Source organism: Mustelus asterias, chromosome 3 (genome assembly GCF_964213995.1).
Source record: "Mustelus asterias chromosome 3, sMusAst1.hap1.1, whole genome shotgun sequence".
Lineage (NCBI taxonomy): Eukaryota > Metazoa > Chordata > Chondrichthyes > Carcharhiniformes > Triakidae > Mustelus > Mustelus asterias.
Genome location: NC_135803.1, coordinates 118383502 through 118404604, shown reverse-complemented (window position 1 = coordinate 118404604; position 21103 = coordinate 118383502). Strand labels below are relative to the sequence as shown.

Genomic DNA, 21103 nt, shown 5'->3' with positions numbered 1-21103 from the left:
AGGCACTACGAAAGATAATGAAGGAGGCAGGGTGTGACGAATTAAAAGCCAAACTAAAATGGGATAAAGATGCTTCAGACGCATTTGAGAATATAAAGAGAGAAATGGCACAGGCACCAGCCTTGGCCTTACCGACCTATGACAAGCCCTTTGACTTATTTGTGAGTAACAGAGAAGCTGGATTTGCTACAGCAATGTTAATGCAGGAAAATTGCAAGGGTAGACAAAGGCAGGCTGTAGCATATTACAGTACCAAGCTAGACGACGTAGCAATGGGATACCCTCCGTGCTATCAAGGCCTGGCAGCAGCTTGGTGGGCGTACGAAAAGGCAGCCACGGTCACAATGGGATATCCGATAAACATACATGTATACCATAAGGTCGCTGAATTGATTGAGCAAGGAAAATTTGTGCTGACACCTGCTAGGATCCATCATTATCGAATGCTAACTACATTTCCAGATATCACGATAATAAAGTGCAACAGAGTAAATCCAGCTGATTACATGCCATTACCTCATGAGGGAGAAGAACATGAATGCTTAAGAGAAGCAAAAACATTTATGAAACTGAGAAAAGATTTAAGAGCAGAGGGACTAGTGACAGAAGGGAAAAGGATACTGTATGTAGATGGCTCATGTTACAGGGATCACTTAGGAAACACGCAGGCTATGCCATAGTTGAACAGAAAGGGGAAACACTTGAAGTCATAGAAGCAGAGAAATGTGAACAGCCCTGTTCAGCCCAACTGGCAGAACTTAAAGCATTGACCAGAGCATGTGAGCTAGCAAACGGGGAAGCATTGGAAATTTATACTGATTCGGCCTATGCCCACGGGGTCTGCCATCTGTTCGGGGCAATATGGAAGCAAAGGGGATTTATGAAAAGCGGAGGAGGACCAATACAACACGAAGGTCAAATCAGGGCTTTAATAAGGGCCATGATGGGTCCAAGGGAATTAGCCATAATTAAGTGTCAGGCGCATAAAAAGGGAGCAGACAGCGTCACACAGGGAAACACCAAAGCCGACAAGGCAGCTAAAGAAGCGTCAGGATGCATTGAGGCTACGATAGCCCCAGTAGAAATAGCAAGGCCGCACCCAGGGCCAGGTACGGGGGATATCAAACCTCATATCACATTAGAAGATGTAGCACAGTTACAGGAGGAAACCTCTGTAGCTGAAAAGGCAATGTGGAAAGATAGAGGAGCACTACAGGGACAACAGGACAGGATATGGAGAAATGGGGAGGGATTAGTCATAGCACCCACATCATTACTAACCGTACTAATTAGCGAAGCGCATGGAGTGGACCACTGTGCAAGAGGAGAAGTGGCTAGAAAGATCAAGAAGGAAGGATTCTGGTCACCATACCTGCAAAACTCGATTGACTCCATACTAAGTCAGTGTGAGGTGTGTGCTCAGAATAACATCAGGAAGGGCATTACTGCCCCAATAGGGCATATACCCATTCCTGAAGGACCATTTAAACATCTATGCATGGACTATGTGGATATGGGAAAGGTGGTAAGAGGGGGAAAAGATACATGTTAGTGATTATTGATAGATTCAGCAGATGGATAGAAGCAACGCCATCCAAAGATCAAGGATCTGGAACGGTGATTAACTTCCTGTCAAAAGAAATTATCCCAAGATTTGGCATACCCACGCAATTAAGTTCAGACAATGGATCTGCTTTTATAGGAAGGGCACTGAGAGAGACACTCTCGGCACTCCGAGTAAAGCAGAAGTTTGGATGCGTATATCACCCCCAATCCCAAGGAATGGTGGAGAGAGCAAACGGGACCCTTAAGGCTAAAATAAGCAAAATTTGCAATGAAACAGGGAAAAACTGGATAGATACTCTGCCATTGGCTCTAATGCAATACAGGAGTCAGGAAAACAGAATCACACATTTGAGCCCACATGAAATGATGACAGGAAGAGTAATGCCGGTACCTAAGATCAGGGGATCAGGAGGTCCTACGCTAGAATGTTTAGATCAAAGCACAAAAGAATATATACAACAATTAACTGTTATACATAGAACTATATTTGAACAGGAAAAAGCCAAGGAGGAGGAGAATCCGGTAACAGAACATCAGATCAAACCTGGAGATCGAGTATACATCAGAAAGTTCCGGAGACGTTGGAACGAACCGAGACGAGAAGGACCGTTTGAAGTCACCAAAGTGTCTCCCACGGCGTTGCAAGTAGAAGGCAGTACACTGTGGTATCACTTGAACCATTGTACCAGAACGGTACCAGGGGTGGGGGAGAGAAGGGAAATTGAAGAAGTACACAGAGTGGACAGAAGTGATAGCGAGGAAGAAATAGAAATACACGGGGAGAATCGTGGGGAGGAGGAACAGAGCCAAGGAAGAACAAAAAGAATAGAGGATGATGAAAGTAGTTCTGTACATGAGCTGGCTGATGATACAAATGCCCAGCCTGAGCCTATTAGTCAAGGTGCCGAGGGAGGTGAGGACAGGGAAGGGGCCCCATTCCCCACCTGGGACTTGGAAACTATTTCCCTTAGGACTTCCGTGACCCATAGAAAAGGAGAATGGGATACAGAAGACATAAGGGTGCAGAATCAGGAAGATAGAGTATTAAGACGAACAAAACGTGAACGATTAGTGAGCACAAATACTATTTGGGAAAAAGCGCAGAAAAACAAATGGTGGAAATGGGCTAAGTATACAGGTCAGAGAAACAGTGATGGGAAAGAGTGTGTAGTATGTGCATCAGAGAAACCTAACACCCAAGTAACTGATATACCATGGGGATCAGGAGACTGTAGAACCAGGAAACAAAGCTGGAGAAAGGAAAATTGCCGTCCATATACCACATATATACGGTATCATATGATAGGGAATCGGAACTACTCGTATGAGAAGATAAACTGTTCCGGATCCGCATGTGATAACCTTTGTAAAGGTGAGCCGCCGTTGTGTCAATACCACTGCATCCTGTTTGCTGGGGTAAAAAAGGGCATCTACAACTTGACCCACAGATGTCCGAAGTGGCCAAAAACGGCAGTAGACGCGGTCCCAAAGGAATGGAGTGTAGAGCCCAACTTACAAATCCAAGATTGCTATTGGAAGGGAAAGTAGCACAGGAAGTAGTGTGGGAAATTACACAGGAGAGTGTGAAAGGATTTGGAATATAACCGATGTTCTTAGTCTGATCATCTCAGAAGGGGGATGGACACCCCCTCCTTATGTGTTAGACTATCAAGAAAATCAACTGGCCGATCTCTGGTGGCTTTGTGGCCCGGAGAAAGGGCTATTGGCAAAACTACCACAGAATTGGAAGGGACTATGTGCCCGAGTTATGCTTGCCCAGAGCACTGTGATACTACCGGTGGAAAGAAAAATTAAATCACAAAGAATTAAGAGGGCATATACCCCTGACCCTACGATAAAATTGGATGCAATCGGACAGCCCCGCGGCATCCCGAATGAGTTCAAAGCTAGGAACGAAATAGCTGCAGGGTTTGAATCCCTCTTTGTTTGGATCACACCCAGCAAGAATACTGAGTGGATCAATTACATCTATTATAATCAGCAGAGGTTTATTAATTATACGAATGATGCCCTGGAGGCCTTAGGAGAGCAGTTGGATGCGACCAGCAAAATGGCGTGGCAAAACCGACAGGCGTTAGATTGGCTCCTGGCAGAGAAAAGAGGGGTGTGTGTTATGTTTGGGGATCAGTGCTGCACATTTATCCCTAATAACACTAATCAAGAAGGGTCATTTACACAAGCCATGAATAAGTTAAGAAATCTTAAGAAAGAAGTGAAAGAAAATGCTGGGTTTGGGCATGAGGTATGGAGTTGGCTGGACAGAATATTAGGAAGATGGGGGGCGTGGTTTGCCAAAGCTGGAGCTGTAGCAATCGCAACAATAATCATTCTGGGATTGATATTTTGTTGTTTTTTACCCGCCCTGAGATCCTTCCTTACCAGAGTGGCAGCGCGGCAGATGGTGACGCGGGTGCTAAGCAGCTCACGCTCGAGAGAAAAAACAGAGGAATGGGAAAACCTTGAGCCGCCCCCGCTGAGTGGATTCACAATGACCTTGGTCGAAGTTGAAACTCGTCACTCTGTAAAATAACTACAATAGTGGAAGATCACCTTGTGGAAACAACAGCACCTTGCTGAAGTCCACACGAAACCAGGAGAACTTAGTCTGTACACAGGAATCAGTCTTTTTCCCTTCCCTAGACAAGAGTGGGAAGGTTTTTTGGCTGATGACTGTCAGGGGCAGGCAATCTGGAGGAGCAACCCAAAAATCAGAACCGGGATAGACAAATTATGATAAAGTTAGAATAGGGACACTGATCCCTGACCAAAATAGTCGGCTCCTCCACATCGCCTGGGAAAAGTGATTAAAATAAAATACAAATGGGATTGAGCAAGGGGATTATTTGAGCTTGATAATTGGGATGAGGCTAGGGAAGCCTCAAAGGGGGGATTGTAAGGGAAATTGTATTAGATATTGTATGAGCTAGGTATGAAATTCAGATTCACAGGTTTTAGTAAAATGATATAGCAGATTTAGGTGAGTAGTGAGATGGGTATATAACCTAAAGTAACTTCGTGTGACCTAATATAATCAAGTGTAGTCGATATGATTAAAGCGGAGGAACTAGAGGAACTAAAGAAGTAATATAGCAATCACTAATTAAGGAAAGCAAACGATAGCCACTTAAGAAAACAAGGAAGACTGCTCGGTGGTTCAACTTAATAGTGGACCATAAATCAGCAGAGAGAATGTCTTTTTCTTCTAAACACATTCGGCCTTAGTCTACAAAACCACGATTATTGTACAAACAGAAAAGTTCAGATAAGAGCAAGAGTTATAACCACCATGGTTTAAGAAATGAAGAGATATAACAGGGAACGACCAAATGCAAAGAAAACAGATAAAGGGTCAACTAAAATTAATGGTGGCCAAAGAAAGATAGGGCTGTAGGGTAAGATAACAACCAAGGACAGGCTGTAAAAGGGAGAGGAGGATCTTGAGATAGGAGGCTGAAATGTACATAAAAGATTGTAAGCCCAAGGGCTCTTTGGAGTGTTCCGGACGTTCCCGACTTTATCTCTTGTGCTGAGAAATAAAGTCTATTGCTTGGAAGATCGCTGCTCAGACTCTCTGTTTTAATTGATGTGAATAAATTGTCGTCCTGGGGAACCACGACAATAGGCCGACAAGAGGTGAGGCCACATTGGATTTGGTACTGGGAAATGAACCGGGCCAAGTGTTAGATTTGGTTGTGGGAGAGCACTTTGGAGATAGTGACCACAATTCGGTGTCTTTTGTTATTGCAATGGAGAGGGATAGGGCCGTATGGCAGGGCAAGGTTTACAATTGGGGGAGAGGTAATCATGATGCGATTAGGCAAGAATTAGGGGGCATAAGTTGGGAACAGAAACTGTCAGGGAAAGGAACTAATGAAAAGTGGAATTTTTTCAAGGAACAAATACTGGGTGTCCTTGATAGGTACGTCCCTGTCAGGCAGGGAGGAAATGGCCGAGTGAGGGAACCATGGTTCACAAAAGAGGTGGAATGTCTTGTGAAAAGGAAGAGGGAAGCTTATGTAGGGATGAGGAAACAAGGTTCAGATGACTCAATTGAGGGTTACAAGTTAGCAAGGAATGAGCTGAAAAAGGGGCTTAGGAGAGCTGGGAGGGGACATGAGAAGTCCTTGGCGGGTTGGATCAAGGAAAACCCCAAGGCTTTTTACTCTTATGTGAGGAATAAAAGAATGACCAGGGTGAGGTTAGGGCCGGTCAAGGACAGTAGTGAGAACTTGTGTATGGAGTCAGTAGAGATAGGCGAGGTGATGAATGAATACTTTTCTTCAGTGTTCACCAAGGAGAGGGGCCATTTTTTTGAGGAAGAGAAGGTGTTACAGGTTAATAGGCTGGAGGAAATAGATGTTCGGAGGGAGGATATCCTGGCAGTTTTGAATAAACTGAAGGTCGATAAGTCCCCTGGGGCTGATTAAATATATCCTAGGATTCTTTGGGAGGCAAGGGATGAGATTGCAGAGCCTTTGGCTTTGATCTTTGGGTCCTCACTGTCCACGGGGATGGTGCCAGAGGACTGGAGAATGGCGAATGTTGTTCCTCTGTTTAAGAAAGGGAATAGAAATGACCCTGGTAATTATAGACCGGTTAGTCTTACTTCGGTGGTTGGTAAATTGATGGAAAAGGTTCTTAGGGATGGGATTTACGACCATTTAGAAAGATGCGGATTAATCCGGGATAGTCAGCACGGATTCGTGAAGGGCAAGTCGTGCCTCACAAATTTGATTGAATTTTTTGAGGAGGTAACTAAGTGTGTTGATGAAGGTAGGGCAGTTGATGTCATACACATGGATTTTAGTAAGGCGTTTGATAAGGTCGCCCATGGTCGGCTTATGATGAAAGTGAGGAGGTGTGGGATAGAGGGAAAGTTGGCCGATTGGATAGGTAACTGGCTGTCTGATCGAAGACAGAGGGTGGTGGTGGATGGAAAATTTTCGGACTGGAGGCAGGTTGCTAGCGGAGTGCCACAGGGATCAGTGCTTGGTCCTCTGCTCTTTGTGATTTTTATTAATGACTTAGAGGAGGGGGCTGAAGGGTGGGTCAGTAAATTTGCTGATGACACCAAGATTGGTGGAGTAGTGGATGAGGTGGAGGGCTGTTGTAGGCTGCAAAGAGACATAGATAGGATGCAAAGCTGGGCTGAAAAATGGCAAATGGAGTTTAACCCTGATAAATGTGAGGTGATTCATTTTGGTAGGACTAATTTAAATGTGGATTACAGGGTCAAAGGTAGGGTTCTGAAGACTGTGGAGGAACAGAGAGAGATCTTGGGGTCCATATCCACAGATCTCTAAAGGTTGCCACTCAAGTGGATAGAGCTGAGAAGAAGGCCGATAGTGTGTTATCTTTTATTAACAGGGGGTTGGAGTTTAAGAGCCGTGGGGTTATGCTGCAACTGTACAGGACCTTGGTGAGACCACATTTGGAATATCATAGAAATCATAGAAACCCTACAGTACAGAAAGAGGCCATTCGGCCCATCGAGTCTGCACCGACCACAATCCCACCCAGGCCCTAGCCCCATATCCCAACATATTTTACCTCCTAATCTACACATCCCAGGACACTAAGGGGCAATTTTAGCATGGCCAATCAACCTAACCCGCACATCTTTGGACGGTGGGAGGAAACCGGAGCACCTGGGGGAAACCCACGCAGACACGAGGAGAATGTGCAAACTCCACACAGACAGTGACCCAAGCCGGGAATCGAACCCAGGATCCTGGAGCTGTGAAGCAGCAGTGCTAATATTGCGTGCAGTTCTGGTCACCTCACTATAAGAAGGATGTGGAAGCGCTGGAAAGAGTGCAGAGGATATTTACCAGGATGCTGCCTAATTTGGAGGGTAGGTCTTATGAGGAAAGTTTGAGGGAGCTAGGGCTGTTCTCTCTGGAGCGGAGGAGGCTGAGGGGAGACTTAATAGAGGTTTATAAAATGATGAAGGGGATAGATAGAGTGAACGTTCAAAGACTATTTCCTCGGGTGGATGGAGCTATTACAAGGGGGCATAACTATAGGGTTCGTGGTGGGTGATATAGGAAGGATATCAGAGGTAGGTTCTTTACGCAGAGAGTGGTTGGGGTGTGGAATGGACTGCCTGCAGTGATAGTGGAGTCAGACACTTTAGGAACATTTAAGCGGTTATTGGATAGGCACATGAAGCACACCAGGATGATAGGGAGTGGGATAGCTTGATCTTGGTTTCAGATAAAGCTCAGCACAACATCATGGGCCGAAGGGCCTGTTCTGTGCTGTACTGTTCTATGTTCTATTATTGTCACATGTATTGGTATACAGTGAAAAGTATTATTTCTTGCACACTATACATGCCAAACATACCATACATAAAGAAGGGAAGGAGGGTGTGCAGAATGTGTTAGTCATAGCTAGGGTGTGGAGAAAGATCAACTTAATGCGAGGTATGTCCATTCAAAAGTCTGATGGCAGCAGGGAAGAAGCTGTTCTTGAGTCAGCTGGTATATGTCCTCAGACGTTTGTATCTTTTTCCCGATGGAAGAAAGTGGAAGAGAGCATGTCCGGTGTGCAAGGGATCCTTGATTATGCAGACTGCTTTTCCGAGGCAGTGGGAAGTGTAGACAGTGTCAATGGATGGGAGGCTGGTTTGTGTGATGGATTGGGCTACATTCACGACCTTTTGTAGTTCCTGATTTGTGTGATGGGCTGGGCAACTGATGTGGAAACTGATGTTTGCAGATTATGTCACCAATGGGCAGCATGTAGATGAGGAAGGGTTGATGTGAAGGGATGACGATCCTTGAGGTACTGCAGAGATAATTGTGGGAGTGGGAAAATACATCATTCTCAGAGGTGCTTTGGCTATAATCACAAAAAGAATGGAAACAAGTGAAGGCAGTTCCACTAAGAGGAGGCACTGGAGGAAAATATGTCAAAGATTAGAATGGTGAGAAAGATGAGAAGGGATAATGTGCCACAGTCATAGAGATCACTTGTGACTTTGTTCAGTGTAATTCTGATTGCAGGGATGAAATCTAACTGCTCAGATTCAAACTCAATTTGGGCAAACAAAAACAGAAAATTTTGGAAAACCTCAGCAGGTCTGAAAGCATCTGTGGAGAGAGAATATCAGAGAGGATAGAGCCAATGTTTCAATTCTGGATGTCAGCTAGCTCTGACGAAGGAAGAGTCATCCAGACTCGAAACATTGGCTCTATTCTCTCTCCACAGATGCTGTCAGACTTGCTGAGGTTTTCCAGCATTTTCCATTTTTGTTTCAGATTCCAGCATCCGCAGTATTTTGCTTTCATCAATTTGGGCAAAGATGGACATCAAGTTGAGAAGCAGCAGCATGTTCAAGGGCTTGAAAAAGGAGGTTATTTGCTTTCACTTCTCCATTTGGAAGCTTATTCCCTCCAGCAATAACTCTGAATAAGAATTCCAAAACTAACCTTTTACTAGTTGAAACCCAGACCCCCTGCCCCTCCAGTTCTATTAAAGCAGTGGTTCCCAAACTTTTTTCACTGGGCCGCACTTTCGGAATAAAAATTTGCTTGCGCCACACCAAATTTTTTATTGATAAGAAATACATTCAAAAACAAAAAAAAAACAACTCCGAGCAGTGCTTGATTCGTAACATAGAACACAACTACTTTATAATATGATCATGGGACATCCAGAAAGTATAAAACAATGCTTGTTTAAACCATGTTTAAATGTTTCTTTGATTGTCCTTGAATCTTCCCGTCACACTTGCCATCATCTCTCGCCGCACCAGTGTGGCGCGCCGCACCCTTTGGGAACCACTGTATTACAGTCTAGATAGCTCTATAAAATCTTCTTTCTAGGCTGAAAAGCCTGTTTCTCCAGTCTTTTCTTATACATTAAACCACTATGAACTGTGTGGCTCTTTGCTGTACTGCCTCCAGCATTTGAAAGCCCCTTTTGACAATAAGACTGCATGTAGTTTCCAAGCTATCATCTGTGCTCAGCACTAAAAAGTTTGATTGCCACATCCTCTGAAATATATTACTGTTTTGGTTACATACTTCAACACCCTGCTGGTTTTGTTGACTGCTTCTCAGTATTGATTGGACAAGTTCAATGTCAAATCTAGTAAAATTCTTTTCGTTTCTACTGTTGCTCCTTCAACTTCATTTATGGATAGATATACATCGTCTACTTTTTTTTTCCAATGCAACACATTTTACACTTGTCTAGATATTGTTTCTGTTGCCATTGTCCTGCCACTTACGTATCATATCCATTCATTCTGAAATTTCTGAACTGCATCTTCCAGTCCCAAAGCTCATATTCGCATTGCATTCGTTGCAAATTTGGCAACTCGATATTTCTTTTTGAAGCACTGCAAACTACATTCCTCAACAAAATCTGAAACTTACTTTTTAGTTAAGTGAACTCCTCCCTTCAGTCCACTGGTGAAGCTTCCCTTTCCTCTGCCACCAGCCAGGATTTGAGCTTTTAAAACAATTTCTTTTGCCTCTGTTAGGAGAAAAGCACAGTAAAACTATATTTGCATACAATGTAACAATCTATTGTGGTTTGCAGAACAAAATTTAAAAGACAATATTACCTTATGAAGTATCACAAGTATCTAATGGATTTACATGTTCAGTTGCTAAATTTCACTTTTCTCTACCTCAACACAATCATCAACTTGTCTGTCATAAAGAAAATAATCCTACAATAGTGAAGAGAAATGTCAGACAAATATGCTGAGTGTTAATCTAATTGTGACTAATTTCTAGGATACGGTAATTAATAATCTGTCACGCAACATTACAAATTTCTTCTGTTAGTCAGGGGAAACAGCAGGGTGGTGCAAGAAGTAGGGACCTTTATGAAATGGTGTTTTTTAGAATTGCATAGAACTCTCATGGAACTAGCTGGCACTGCACTGAATTTGTGCTTGCTGGAAAGAACATGAACAATTCAAAGCAGTCAGGGACCAATGTGAGATAAAGATAAAGATCACAAAGATGCACTCCCACATTGAGGTCTCTAGACTCTACAAACCCGAACCGGTAGCAGAAAACCAGCGAGTGCCCCGTGTACCCCAGCAACCTCAAGCCAGGGTGACGAATGGTGTTGCGGGGGCAGGTGTAAGTTAACCACCCTACATCTTGGGTATCTGTCCTGTACCGATTGGTCAGAAGGATTTGAATAGGTGACTGACACTGGGTAAGTTACCAGCTTCTAAAGTTCCCTAACACTGACTAGAGAGTAGAATTCGGATTTCACACACACATCCTATCTGGGATCAGTAAAATGCTCATGTCATGGGTTATATTCTTTTCATGTATATTTAGCTAATACATTGTTTCTAAACTGTTGCTTCTTAATAAACTACCTTAAATTACTTACAAATACTCGACTGCCTACCTTAGGTATTTGTGGCTCCCAAACCCAATGTCTTACAAAGGTAATGTTGCTGGACTAGTAATCCAGATGGCAAACTAACGCTTTGGGCACAAGCAGCTGGGGAAGCTTTGACTCCATTTATAAATCTGGAATAAAAAAGCTATCCTTCTAAATCTGTTGTAAAATCTCATCTAGTTCACTAATATCCATCAAGGAAGAAGTCTGCTATCCTTACCTGATCTGACCATGAACAATGCAATTAACTCTTAACTGCTCTTTGAAATAGACTCTCAAACCATTCAGTTGCATAAATCACTATGGACAAATCAGTGAGAATAAAACCAGATGAACTACCAGGCATCGCTGGAGGGACTAGAAATGGCAAATGCATACAAAATTCTCTTCGAAAACATCTGGGAACTTGTGCAAAGATTGGAAGAGCTATCCCACATGCTAGTCAGGTAACAGACTGACAAATACACTCAACAAATCATAACTTACTGCCATTGTCCCAGACTCTCCTATCACCATCTCAGGGAAGGTCACATCTGGAAGGATTGATCTACCAGAGGTGGCAACAGTGAGATATACAGGGTATATAGTCAGCAAGGGAGCACCATAGGAGTGCTCAACATTTGACTCTGGACACCATGGAATCACACGGTTTCAGGTCAAACATCGATAAGGAAATCTGCCGTCATCACCTTCTCTGCAAAAGAAAAACCCTCTTGCAAACTACCATCCCACCTCCAACCTCTCTTTCCCCCATTAAGTCCTTGAACCTATTAAGTCTCCCAAAGCCTTGCCAATCTTTCCACGGAGTCCATTTCTGAATTCCTCTAATCAAGTTTCCATGTCTGCTACAGTATCGGAAAAGCTCTGATCAAAGTCATAAATTGCATCCTATGTGACTCTGACAAAGGTAAACCTTCCTTATCTTTTTCATCTTTTTGCGGCCTTTAGCACAGTTGATCACACCATCTCCACTGTTATCCAGCTGAGTGTAACTGCTCTCACCTGATTCCATTCTTATCTATCCAACATAAATTGTAATGTACCAAACCATTTCTCTGGTCCCAAAAATCACGTTCTTGCATACACTCGAACCCCCCCTGCCTTGGAACCATAAAATGCAATAAGTAAGCCTTAATTTTTAACCCTTCAAATGCAAGTTTTACTTGCTGGTACGTTATAATTGGCAGCAAAGGCCCAAACAAGTGAAATGAAATGTGTTGTAAATTTGTGTAGGAAATTAAGACAACAGGGTGCTGCTCTCTTTGGGTGATATGCAGCCAGTCCCTTGGACTGCCAACCTTCATTCTGTGAATTCCCTCCCACCCTGATCGGAAGCCCCAGTCCCCCAGGCTATTAACAGCAACATTAGGGGGATTGAGCTCAACTATCTGGCTCCCAAGCAGAGATTTCAGTGAGAGAGCCTTCATTGAGGAACCCCTACACTTCAATATTTTGTGTGTTACCAGCTGCTTGAACCACTTTAGACTTGAAAAAAAAAACACTATAAAAAAACTGCAGTCAAAAACCAGATGCCACCTCGGAGCCACTTCAGAACAGAGGAAAACCCCTATGGAAAAAAAACTGTGGTTACCCTTAATACCTTCTCAAAAGAGTTAATGGACCGTGAAAAAGCTTGTATAAACAAACAAACCCAATCCTTCCTTTGAAATAGCCTGGCCCTGTCCTTCAAGGTTACTAGGCTTCTGATCTCATTACATCTTGATCCAAACATGGACGAAAGATCTGAATTCCAGAGAGGAGGAGAGAATGATGGGCCTTGACATCAAGTTAGCATTTGACCAAAAGTGGCATCAAGGGATCCTAGCAAATTTGAAGTCAATTGGAAATCAAGGGGAAAAACTCGCCAATGGTTGGAGTCATCCCTAGCACAAAGGAAGATGGTTGGGTTGCTTGTCACTAATTATCTCTGTACCAGTCCCTCAGGATAATGAACTGGACCCAACCATCTTCACCTACTTCAGCATGACCTTCCCTCTATCATAAGATCGGAATTGGGAGTGCTTGCTGATGATTGGACAGTGTTCAGTGGCATTTGTAACTCCTCAAATTTTGAAGCAGTTCATGCTTGCACACAACTAGATATTGGCAGCATTCAAGTTTGAGTTGATAAGTGGCAAGTAACATTCATGCCACACAAATGTCAGGCAATGACCATCTCCAACAAGAGAAAATCTAACCATTTTGCCTTGATGTTCAAGAGCATTAATATCACTGAAGCCCCCAGCATCAACATTCTTCGGCTTACCATTGACCAGAGACTTAACTGTAACAACCATTTAACATTGGTCATTAGAGCAGGTTAGAGGCTAGGAATTTTGTGGAATACCTCATCTCCTAACTTCAGAAAGCATATCTACCATTATGGCACAAGTCTAACATGTGATGAAATACCCTCCACTTGCCTGGATGAGTGCAGCCCCAACAACACAAACAGTTTGTCGTCTCCCTGGACAAAGCAGCCCACTTGATTGTCACTCCACTCACCAACTTAAACATTTACTTCCTCCACCATTGACACAAAAGTGGCAATATCAATACCATCTAGGAGATGGACTACAGTAACTCATCAAAGCTACTTTCACAGCACCACCTAAACTCGGGACTCTAGTGCCTAGAACAAGAGCAGCAGTTGCATGGGAACATCACCACCTGCAAGTTTCTCTCAGTCACCCATTATCCTGACTTGGAATATATTGCCATTCCTTCACTATCACAGGTCAAAATCCTTGAATTCTCTTCCGAACACACTTAGGTTGGACCAACACCAATAAATGCTGGTCTTGCCAGCGATATTCACATCCAGTAAAGTAAAAAGAAATCCCCCAAACATTTTTCCATTTTCATCTTATTCCAGCTTTGAATCCATTTTCTTGCCTCTCCAATCCATCTTTCGTAGCCTCCCCTCACCCTGCACAACTCTACCTTTTCAATTACCACATTTATATATTCATATCCCACTAACCTTCAAATGAAAAAGTCGTCCCAGATTTTCCTTCTTACTTTTAACTCCCTAATACTCAACATATGAGCCTTGCTACTTGACCCATACACCAAGATGAAAAGTTGTCTGGTTCTTTTGTGTCTCTGTTTTATGCAATCTAGTAATTAGTGGAATTGGATCCACCACAACTATTTACAATTACAGAAAATATTTCAGGGCGGGTCAGTCCAATGCCTTTTCACAGTAACACGATAAATCTTTGGATCTATATTTTTAACCTCTGCTAATGCAACCCAGCACTGTATCTGCCATTTACTCTTGTATTAGGCACTATGTTAATAATATAACAGAAGTATCCACCATTACCAAACAATCTCTTTTCTAATCAAAAGAGTGGCCCTATTCTATGGCAATCATGTTACTTTCTGCATACGGCAACAGTTGGAGCTTTTAAAATGTATATTAATTCTATTAAAAATTGAGTCGAGAATATGCATCAGCAAAAATGTGATCTCTTCCATATATTTTTATTGAATCTTGCAAATTTCCCAATCCAAGTCTGAACTTCATTTTAATCTACAGGACATATGTATTCCTTTCTTTCTCAATTACCTTCTAAGATCAACTGGTTTTAGTAATTTTTTTTTTTCATTTTTTGAATACCCTACTTGATCCAAGCAATCCTGTTTTAGGTCACTATTGAATACTCAATGCAGTCAGCAAATCTAATTCTCACTTCAATTCAGACTGATGCTATTTCCAGTATTCCAAGCCTCCACATTTCAGTCTCAAAGTCACTTTAGACTTGTGCACGGAATTTCTTGTTATCACATAAAAACAACATAATTTTATTTATCTAATCATGCTATTGTGCACCCAAAGTATTGTGATGGGACCTATGCCTAGTATTCTGAAAAAATTATCTCAAATCCAATGCCAACTCTCTCCGAAGCTTTTCTGTTGAAAAGAAAAAAAATGTGAAAAAGTTTACAACCTGAAATTTCCATGGCGGATTGAGAGCAATTTGACTAAAAGCATTGTAACCTGAGCAAAAATATTTCTGAATTTTAAGCACCAAGTTGCTGCAATTTTTTGGCACTAATTTTTTAAAAATCAGCAGTAGCCAAGCTCAGCCATGTAACTGCCCATGCCCCCCAGATCATCATTGGGTATTTCCATTAATTGTACTTATGTTAAGAACCTGTCAAAGGCCTGCGCGCAAGTCAATAAAATAAATACACAATTGCAGTTTAGGTACAAGGGCATCCATATCGGCACATTTTAAAAGTTACTCAATGAAATTTTTAATTTATTAAAAGTAAGAAGGACCACCTTACCCCAATGTGAGTGGAAAATGGTTCTGTATATCTGTATATTTTAAAATGTCATTGTCAGTATTTAAAATCTGGTTATTCGCAGCGATAAGATGGACACTGTGATTAAAATGTTTCTATTGTGATGAATTCATTTTCAACAAGGTTAACCAGACTACCCAGTTATCACTCAAATGTATCAAAACAGATTTTTAAGAACAATTTTTCAATAGATGTGCTTCAATAAAGCTGTTCAAATGTACTTGTTCAAGGCACATTTTGTATTTGGCAATGTGCAAATGCATTTGAGTGGAAACTCAGAGAGAACACTTCACAGAAAAGCCTTGCATCTTTTTCCAACATTTCATGTTGTGAGTTTCATATGCCTCTGCTGCAAGGACCCTGTGTACTCCAGCTCTTTATCGCACTAAGAAGAACTGTTAAGATGACAGCACACATTTCTATGGTGAAAGCAACAGGCAGTATTTGCCCTGCTGTGCAAGCACAGCAACTGATGAAGCAATCAAACAACTGTACTGATAACATCAACCGTGTTATCCTTGGCTCTATATAGAAAAACTAACTTTGGGAAAACTTAAAACATAAAACTACACATGCACACAATAAAGTTAAGAATCGGTCATTTTAATTGTTATGCTTTAATCTTGAATGGGTGAATTTGGTTAAGCTGTCAAATATTAGGAAGAAACATTATGCCATAAATGCACTGTAAAACTGAGCAATACCCAAAATCTCTGATCTTCTGAACTCAAATTCAAAAAGTGAACTCCCATTCCGATGAACACAATATATCTATCCAGCAATTTATTTTCAATATGCGCAAGTCTTATGAAACGATAATTTAACAAGAATCACTGCATATTTTGAAAGCTTGCCATGGGAAATGTGGTGCTATGGCAGAATGGAGTTCATAAACTAGTGAACATCCGTCATATGAGTCAATACGGCTAAAGTCTACCCTGGGAGTTGTGATTACTCAGACTACACAGTGCCTACAGCAAAATGAACAACCAGTTTCTGCTCAGTCACCCTGTTTATTACTTAACTACTACATCAGTCACAGCACTAAAACTTGGGGAAAATGACAAACACATTAACTACAGCACCACTTATCAGTGACTACAAAAAGACTTGGCATTAGATGACGTTACATTCAAAGGTACTGCACACAAATTCTCAGAATTACAATATGCAGGCTTTCTTTTGTTTCAGCATGATCTTCCTTGCTCTTTGCCTGAAATTTAACTTCTTCATGCATTTTGGGGTAGGCTTGTCATTCATTCTGAAAATAACACAATCACCCGGAGTATTGCACTTTGAATAGTCGCTAGATCATCTGCTGTTCCACTGCATTATAGCCCCCAACGTCAGATTTCTGTCCAAACGAGGCCGCAGCAAAATAGAACATTACAGGAAGAAGCTCAGTGCAACATTAGCAAATGGCCAGGAGGGAAATTTGTATGTAGATGCAAAACTTCAATTGAAAAGATTATACAAAACTACATCGTGAAACATTATTCCTCATTTTCAACTACAGCGGCGGGGGGGAGGGGGGGGGAGGAGGTAGGGCGGTGGTGGGGAGAGAGGGGGAGGTCGGGCAGCGGGGTGGGGAGGTCGGGCAGCGGGGGGGGGAGGAGGTCGGGCAGCGGGGGGGGGGGAGGAGGTCGGGCAGCAGGGGGGGGGGAGGAGGTCGGGCAGCGGGGGGGGGGGGGAGGAGGTCGGGCAGCGGGGGGGGGGGGGGAGGAGGTCGGGCAGCGGGGGGGGGAGGAGGTCGGGCAGCGGGGGGGGGGGGGAGGAGGTCGGGCAGCGGGGGGGGGAGGAGGTCGGGCAGCGGGGGGGGAGGAGGTCGGGCAGCGGGGGGGGGGAGGAGGTCGGGCAGCGGGGGGGGGGAGGAGGTCGGGCAGCGGGGGGGGGGGGGAGGAGGTCGGGCAGCGGGGGGGGGAGGAGGTCGGGCAGCGGGGGGGGGAGGAGGTCGGGCAGCGGGGGGGGGAGGAGGTCGGGCAGCGGGGGGGGGGAGGAGGTCGGGCAGCGGGGGGGGGGAGGAGGTCGGGCAGCGGGGGGGGAGGAGGTCGGGCAGCGGGGGGGGGAGGAGGTCGGGCAGCAGGGGGGGGAGGAGGTCGGGCAGCGGGGGGGGGAGGAGGTCGGGCAGCGGGGGGGGGAGGAGGTCGGGCAGCAGGGGGGGGGGGAGGAGGTCGGGCAGCGGGGGGGGGAGGAGGTCGGGCAGCGGGGGGGGGAGGAGGTCGGGCAGCGGGGGGGGAGGAGGTCGGGCAGCGGGGGGAGGAGGTCGGGCAGCGGGGGGCAGGAGGTCGGGCAGCGGGGGAGGAGGTCGGGCAGCGGGGGAGGAGGTAGGGCAGCGGGGGGAGGAGGTAGGGCAGCGGGGGGAGGGTAGGGCAGCGGGGGGAGGAGGTAGGGCAGCGGGGGGAGGAGGTAGGGCAGCGGGGGGAGGAGGTAGGGCAGCGGGGGGAGGAGGTAGGGCAGCGGGGGGAGGAGGTAGGGCAGCGGGGGGAGGAGGTAGGGCAGCGGGGGGAGGAGGTAGGGCAGCGGGGGGAGGAGGTAGGGCAGCGGGGGGAGGAGGTAGGGCAGCGGGGGGAGGAGGTAGGGCAGCGGGGGGAGGAGGTAGGGCAGCGGGGGGAGGAGGTAGGGCAGCGGGGGGAGGAGGTAGGGCAGCGGGGGGAGGAGGTAGGGCAGCGGGGGGAGGAGGTAGGGCAGCGGGGGGAGGAGGTAGGGCAGCGGGGGGAGGAGGTAGGGCAGCGGGGGGAGGAGGTAGGGCAGCGGGGGGAGGAGGTAGGGCAGCGGGGGGAGGAGGTAGGGCAGCGGGGGGAGGAGGTAGGGCAGCGGGGGGAGGAGGTAGGGCAGCGGGGGGAGGAGGTAGGGCAGCGGGGGGAGGAGGTAGGGCAGCGGGGGGAGGAGGTAGGGCAGCGGGGGGAGGAGGTAGGGCAGCGGGGGGAGGAGGTAGGGCAGCGGGGGGAGGAGGTAGGGCAGCGGGGGGAGGAGGTAGGGCAGCGGGGGGAGGAGGTAGGGCAGCGGGGGGAGGAGGTAGGGCAGCGGGGGGAGGAGGTAGGGCAGCGGGGGGAGGAGGTAGGGCAGCGGGGGGAGGAGGTAGGGCAGCGGGGGGAGGAGGTAGGGCAGCGGGGGGAGGAGGTAGGGCAGCGGGGGAGGAGGTAGGGCAGCGGGGGGAGGAGGTAGGGCAGCGGGGGGAGGAGGTAGGGCAGCGGGGGGAGGAGGTAGGGCAGCGGGGGGAGGAGGTAGGGCAGCGGGGGGAGGAGGTAGGGCAGCGGGGGGAGGAGGTAGGGCAGCGGGGGGAGGAGGTAGGGCAGCGGGGGGAGGAGGTAGGGCACGGGGGGGAGGAGGTAGGGCAGCGGGGGGAGGAGGTAGGGCAGCGGGGGGAGGAGGTAGGGCAGCGGGGGGAGGAGGTAGGGCAGCGGGGGGAGGAGGTAGGGCAGCGGGGGGAGGAGGTAGGGCAGCGGGGGGAGGAGGTAGGGCAGCGGGGGGAGGAGGTAGGGCAGCGGGGGAGGAGGTAGGGCAGCGGGGGGAGGAGGTAGGGCAGCGGGGGGAGGAGGTAGGGCAGCGGGGGGAGGAGGTAGGGCAGCGGGGGGAGGAGGTAGGGCAGCGGGGGGAGGAGGTAGGGCAGCGGGGGGAGGAGGTAGGGCAGCGGGGGGAGGAGGTAGGGCAGCGGGGGGAGGAGGTAGGGCAGCGGGGGGAGGAGGTAGGGCAGCGGGGGGAGGAGGTAGGGCAGCGGGGGGAGGAGGTAGGGCAGCGGGGGAGGAGGTAGGGCAGCGGGGGGGAGGTAGGGCAGCGGGGGGAGGAGGTAGGGCAGCGGGGGGAGGAGGTCGGGCAGCGGGGGGGGGAGGAGGTCGGGCAGCGGGGGGGGGGAGGAGGTCGGGCAGCGGGGGGGGAGGAGGTCGGGCAGCGGGGGGGGAGGAGGTCGGGCAGCGGGGGGGGAGGAGGTCGGGCAGCGGGGGGGGAGGTGGTCGGGCAGCGGGGGGGGGAGGAGGTCGGGCAGCGGGGGGGAGGAGGTCGGGCAGCGGGGGGGGAGGAGGTCGGGCAGCGGGGGGGGGAGGAGGTCGGGCAGCGGGGGGGGAGGAGGTCGGGCAGCGGGGGGGGGAGGAGGTCGGGCAGCGGGGGGCGGGGGGGGAGGAGGTCGGGCAGCGGGGGGGGAGGAGGTCGGGCAGCGGGGGGGAGGAGGTCGGGCAGCGGGGGGGAGGAGGTCGGGCAGCGGGGGGGAGGAGGTCGGCAGCGGGGGGGGAGGAGGTCGGGCAGCGGGGGGGAGGAGGTCGGGCAGCGGGGGGGGAGGGGGTCGGGCAGCGGGGGGGGAGGGGGTCGGGCAGCGGGGGGGAGGAGGTCGGGCAGCGGGGGGGGAGGAGGTCGGGCAGCGGGGGGGGGGGGAGGTCGGGGAGCGGGGGGGAGGAGGTCGGGCAGCGGGGGGGGAGGAGGTAGGGCGGGGGGGGGAAGGAGGTAGGGCAGCGGGGGGGAGGAGGTAGGGCAGCGGGGGGAGGAGGTAGGGCAGCGGGGGGAGGGAGGTAGGGCAGCGGGGGGAGGAGGTAGGGCAGCGGGGGGGAGGAGGTAGGGCAGCGGGGGGAGGAGGTAGGGCAGCGGGGGGAGGAGGTAGGGCAGCGGGGGGAGGAGGTAGGGCAGCGGGGGGAGGAGGTAGGGCAGCGGGGGGAGGAGGTAGGGCAGCGGGGGGAGGAGGTAGGGCAGCGGGGGGAGGAGGTAGGGCAGCGGGGGGAGGAGGTAGGGCAGCGGGGGAGGAGGTAGGGCAGCGGGGGAGGAGGTAGGGCAGCGGGGGGAGGAGGTAGGGCAGCGGGGGGAGGAGGTAGGGCAGCGGGGGGAGGAGGTAGGGCAGCGGGGGGAGGAGGTAGGGCAGCGGGGGGAGGAGGTAGGGCAGCGGGGTGAGGAGGTAGGGCAGCGGGGGGAGGAGGTAGGGCAGCGGGGGGAGGAGGTAGGGCAGCGGGGGGAGGAGGTAGGGCAGCGGGGGGAGGAGGTAGGGCAGCGGGGGGAGGAGGTAGGGCAGCGGGGGGAGGAGGTAGGGCAGCGGGGGGAGGAGGTAGGGCAGCGGGGGGAGGAGGTAGGGCAGCGGGGGGAGGAGGTAGGGCAGCGGGGGGAGGAGGTAGGGCAGCGGGGGGAGGAGGTAGGGCAGCGGGGGGAGGAGGTAGGGCAGCGGGGGGAGGAGGTAGGGCAGCGGGGGAGGAGGTAGGGCAGCGGGGGGAGGAGGTAGGGCAGCGGGGGGAGGAGGTAGGGCAGCGGGGGGAGGAGGTAGGGCAGCGGGGGAGGAGGTAGGGCAGCGGGGGGAGGAGGTAGGGCAGCGGGGGGAGGAGGTAGGGCAGCGGGGGGAGGAGGTAGGGCAGCGGGGGGAGGAGGTAGGGCAGCTGGGGGAGGAGGTAGGGCAGCGGGGGGAGGAGGTAGGGCAGCGGGGGGGAGGAGGTAGGGCAGCGGGGGGAGGAGGTAGGGCAGCGGGGGCGGGGGAGGCGGGCAGGGGCAGGGGAGGGGGGCAGGGGCAGGGGACGGGTGGCCGGGGGGCCGGCACGGCGCGGGGGAGAGGCGAGGGGGAGAGGCGAGAGGGCAAAGGGAAGAAACAACAGCATGGAGGACCGGACAATGGCACGAAAGAGAGTTACAACGGTGTGAAGGGAGGTAGATGGCAAGCAGTATGAGGGTGGTGCGTTGGTGGCATGCTGGCGTAGATGGCTGTGTTAGGGGCTCGAAGGTGGTGTGAGATGAAGGGATAGCAGTGTGAGGGCGCCGGAACATTTGCATGTCAAGGGAAGCTAGTGGCTGGGTGGACACAGGTGTGCGAGGCACGTGTTGTAGGAGAGAGGAAATACTCTCGTGTTGATGCTTC

At 49.2% G+C, this 21103-nt stretch overlaps 1 protein-coding gene across 1 annotated transcript in view; it reads right to left on the bottom strand.

Annotated features, from left to right (window-relative positions):
- Nucleotides 1-21103, bottom strand: part of suclg2 (succinate-CoA ligase GDP-forming subunit beta) — a 400364-nt gene that overhangs the window by 179391 nt on the left and 199870 nt on the right. Inside the window, exon 3 of the mRNA XM_078209475.1 lies at nucleotides 9975-10074. Within this exon, the coding sequence (XP_078065601.1) occupies nucleotides 9975-10074 (100 nt within the window). The remainder of the gene's footprint in view (nucleotides 1-9974; nucleotides 10075-21103) is intronic.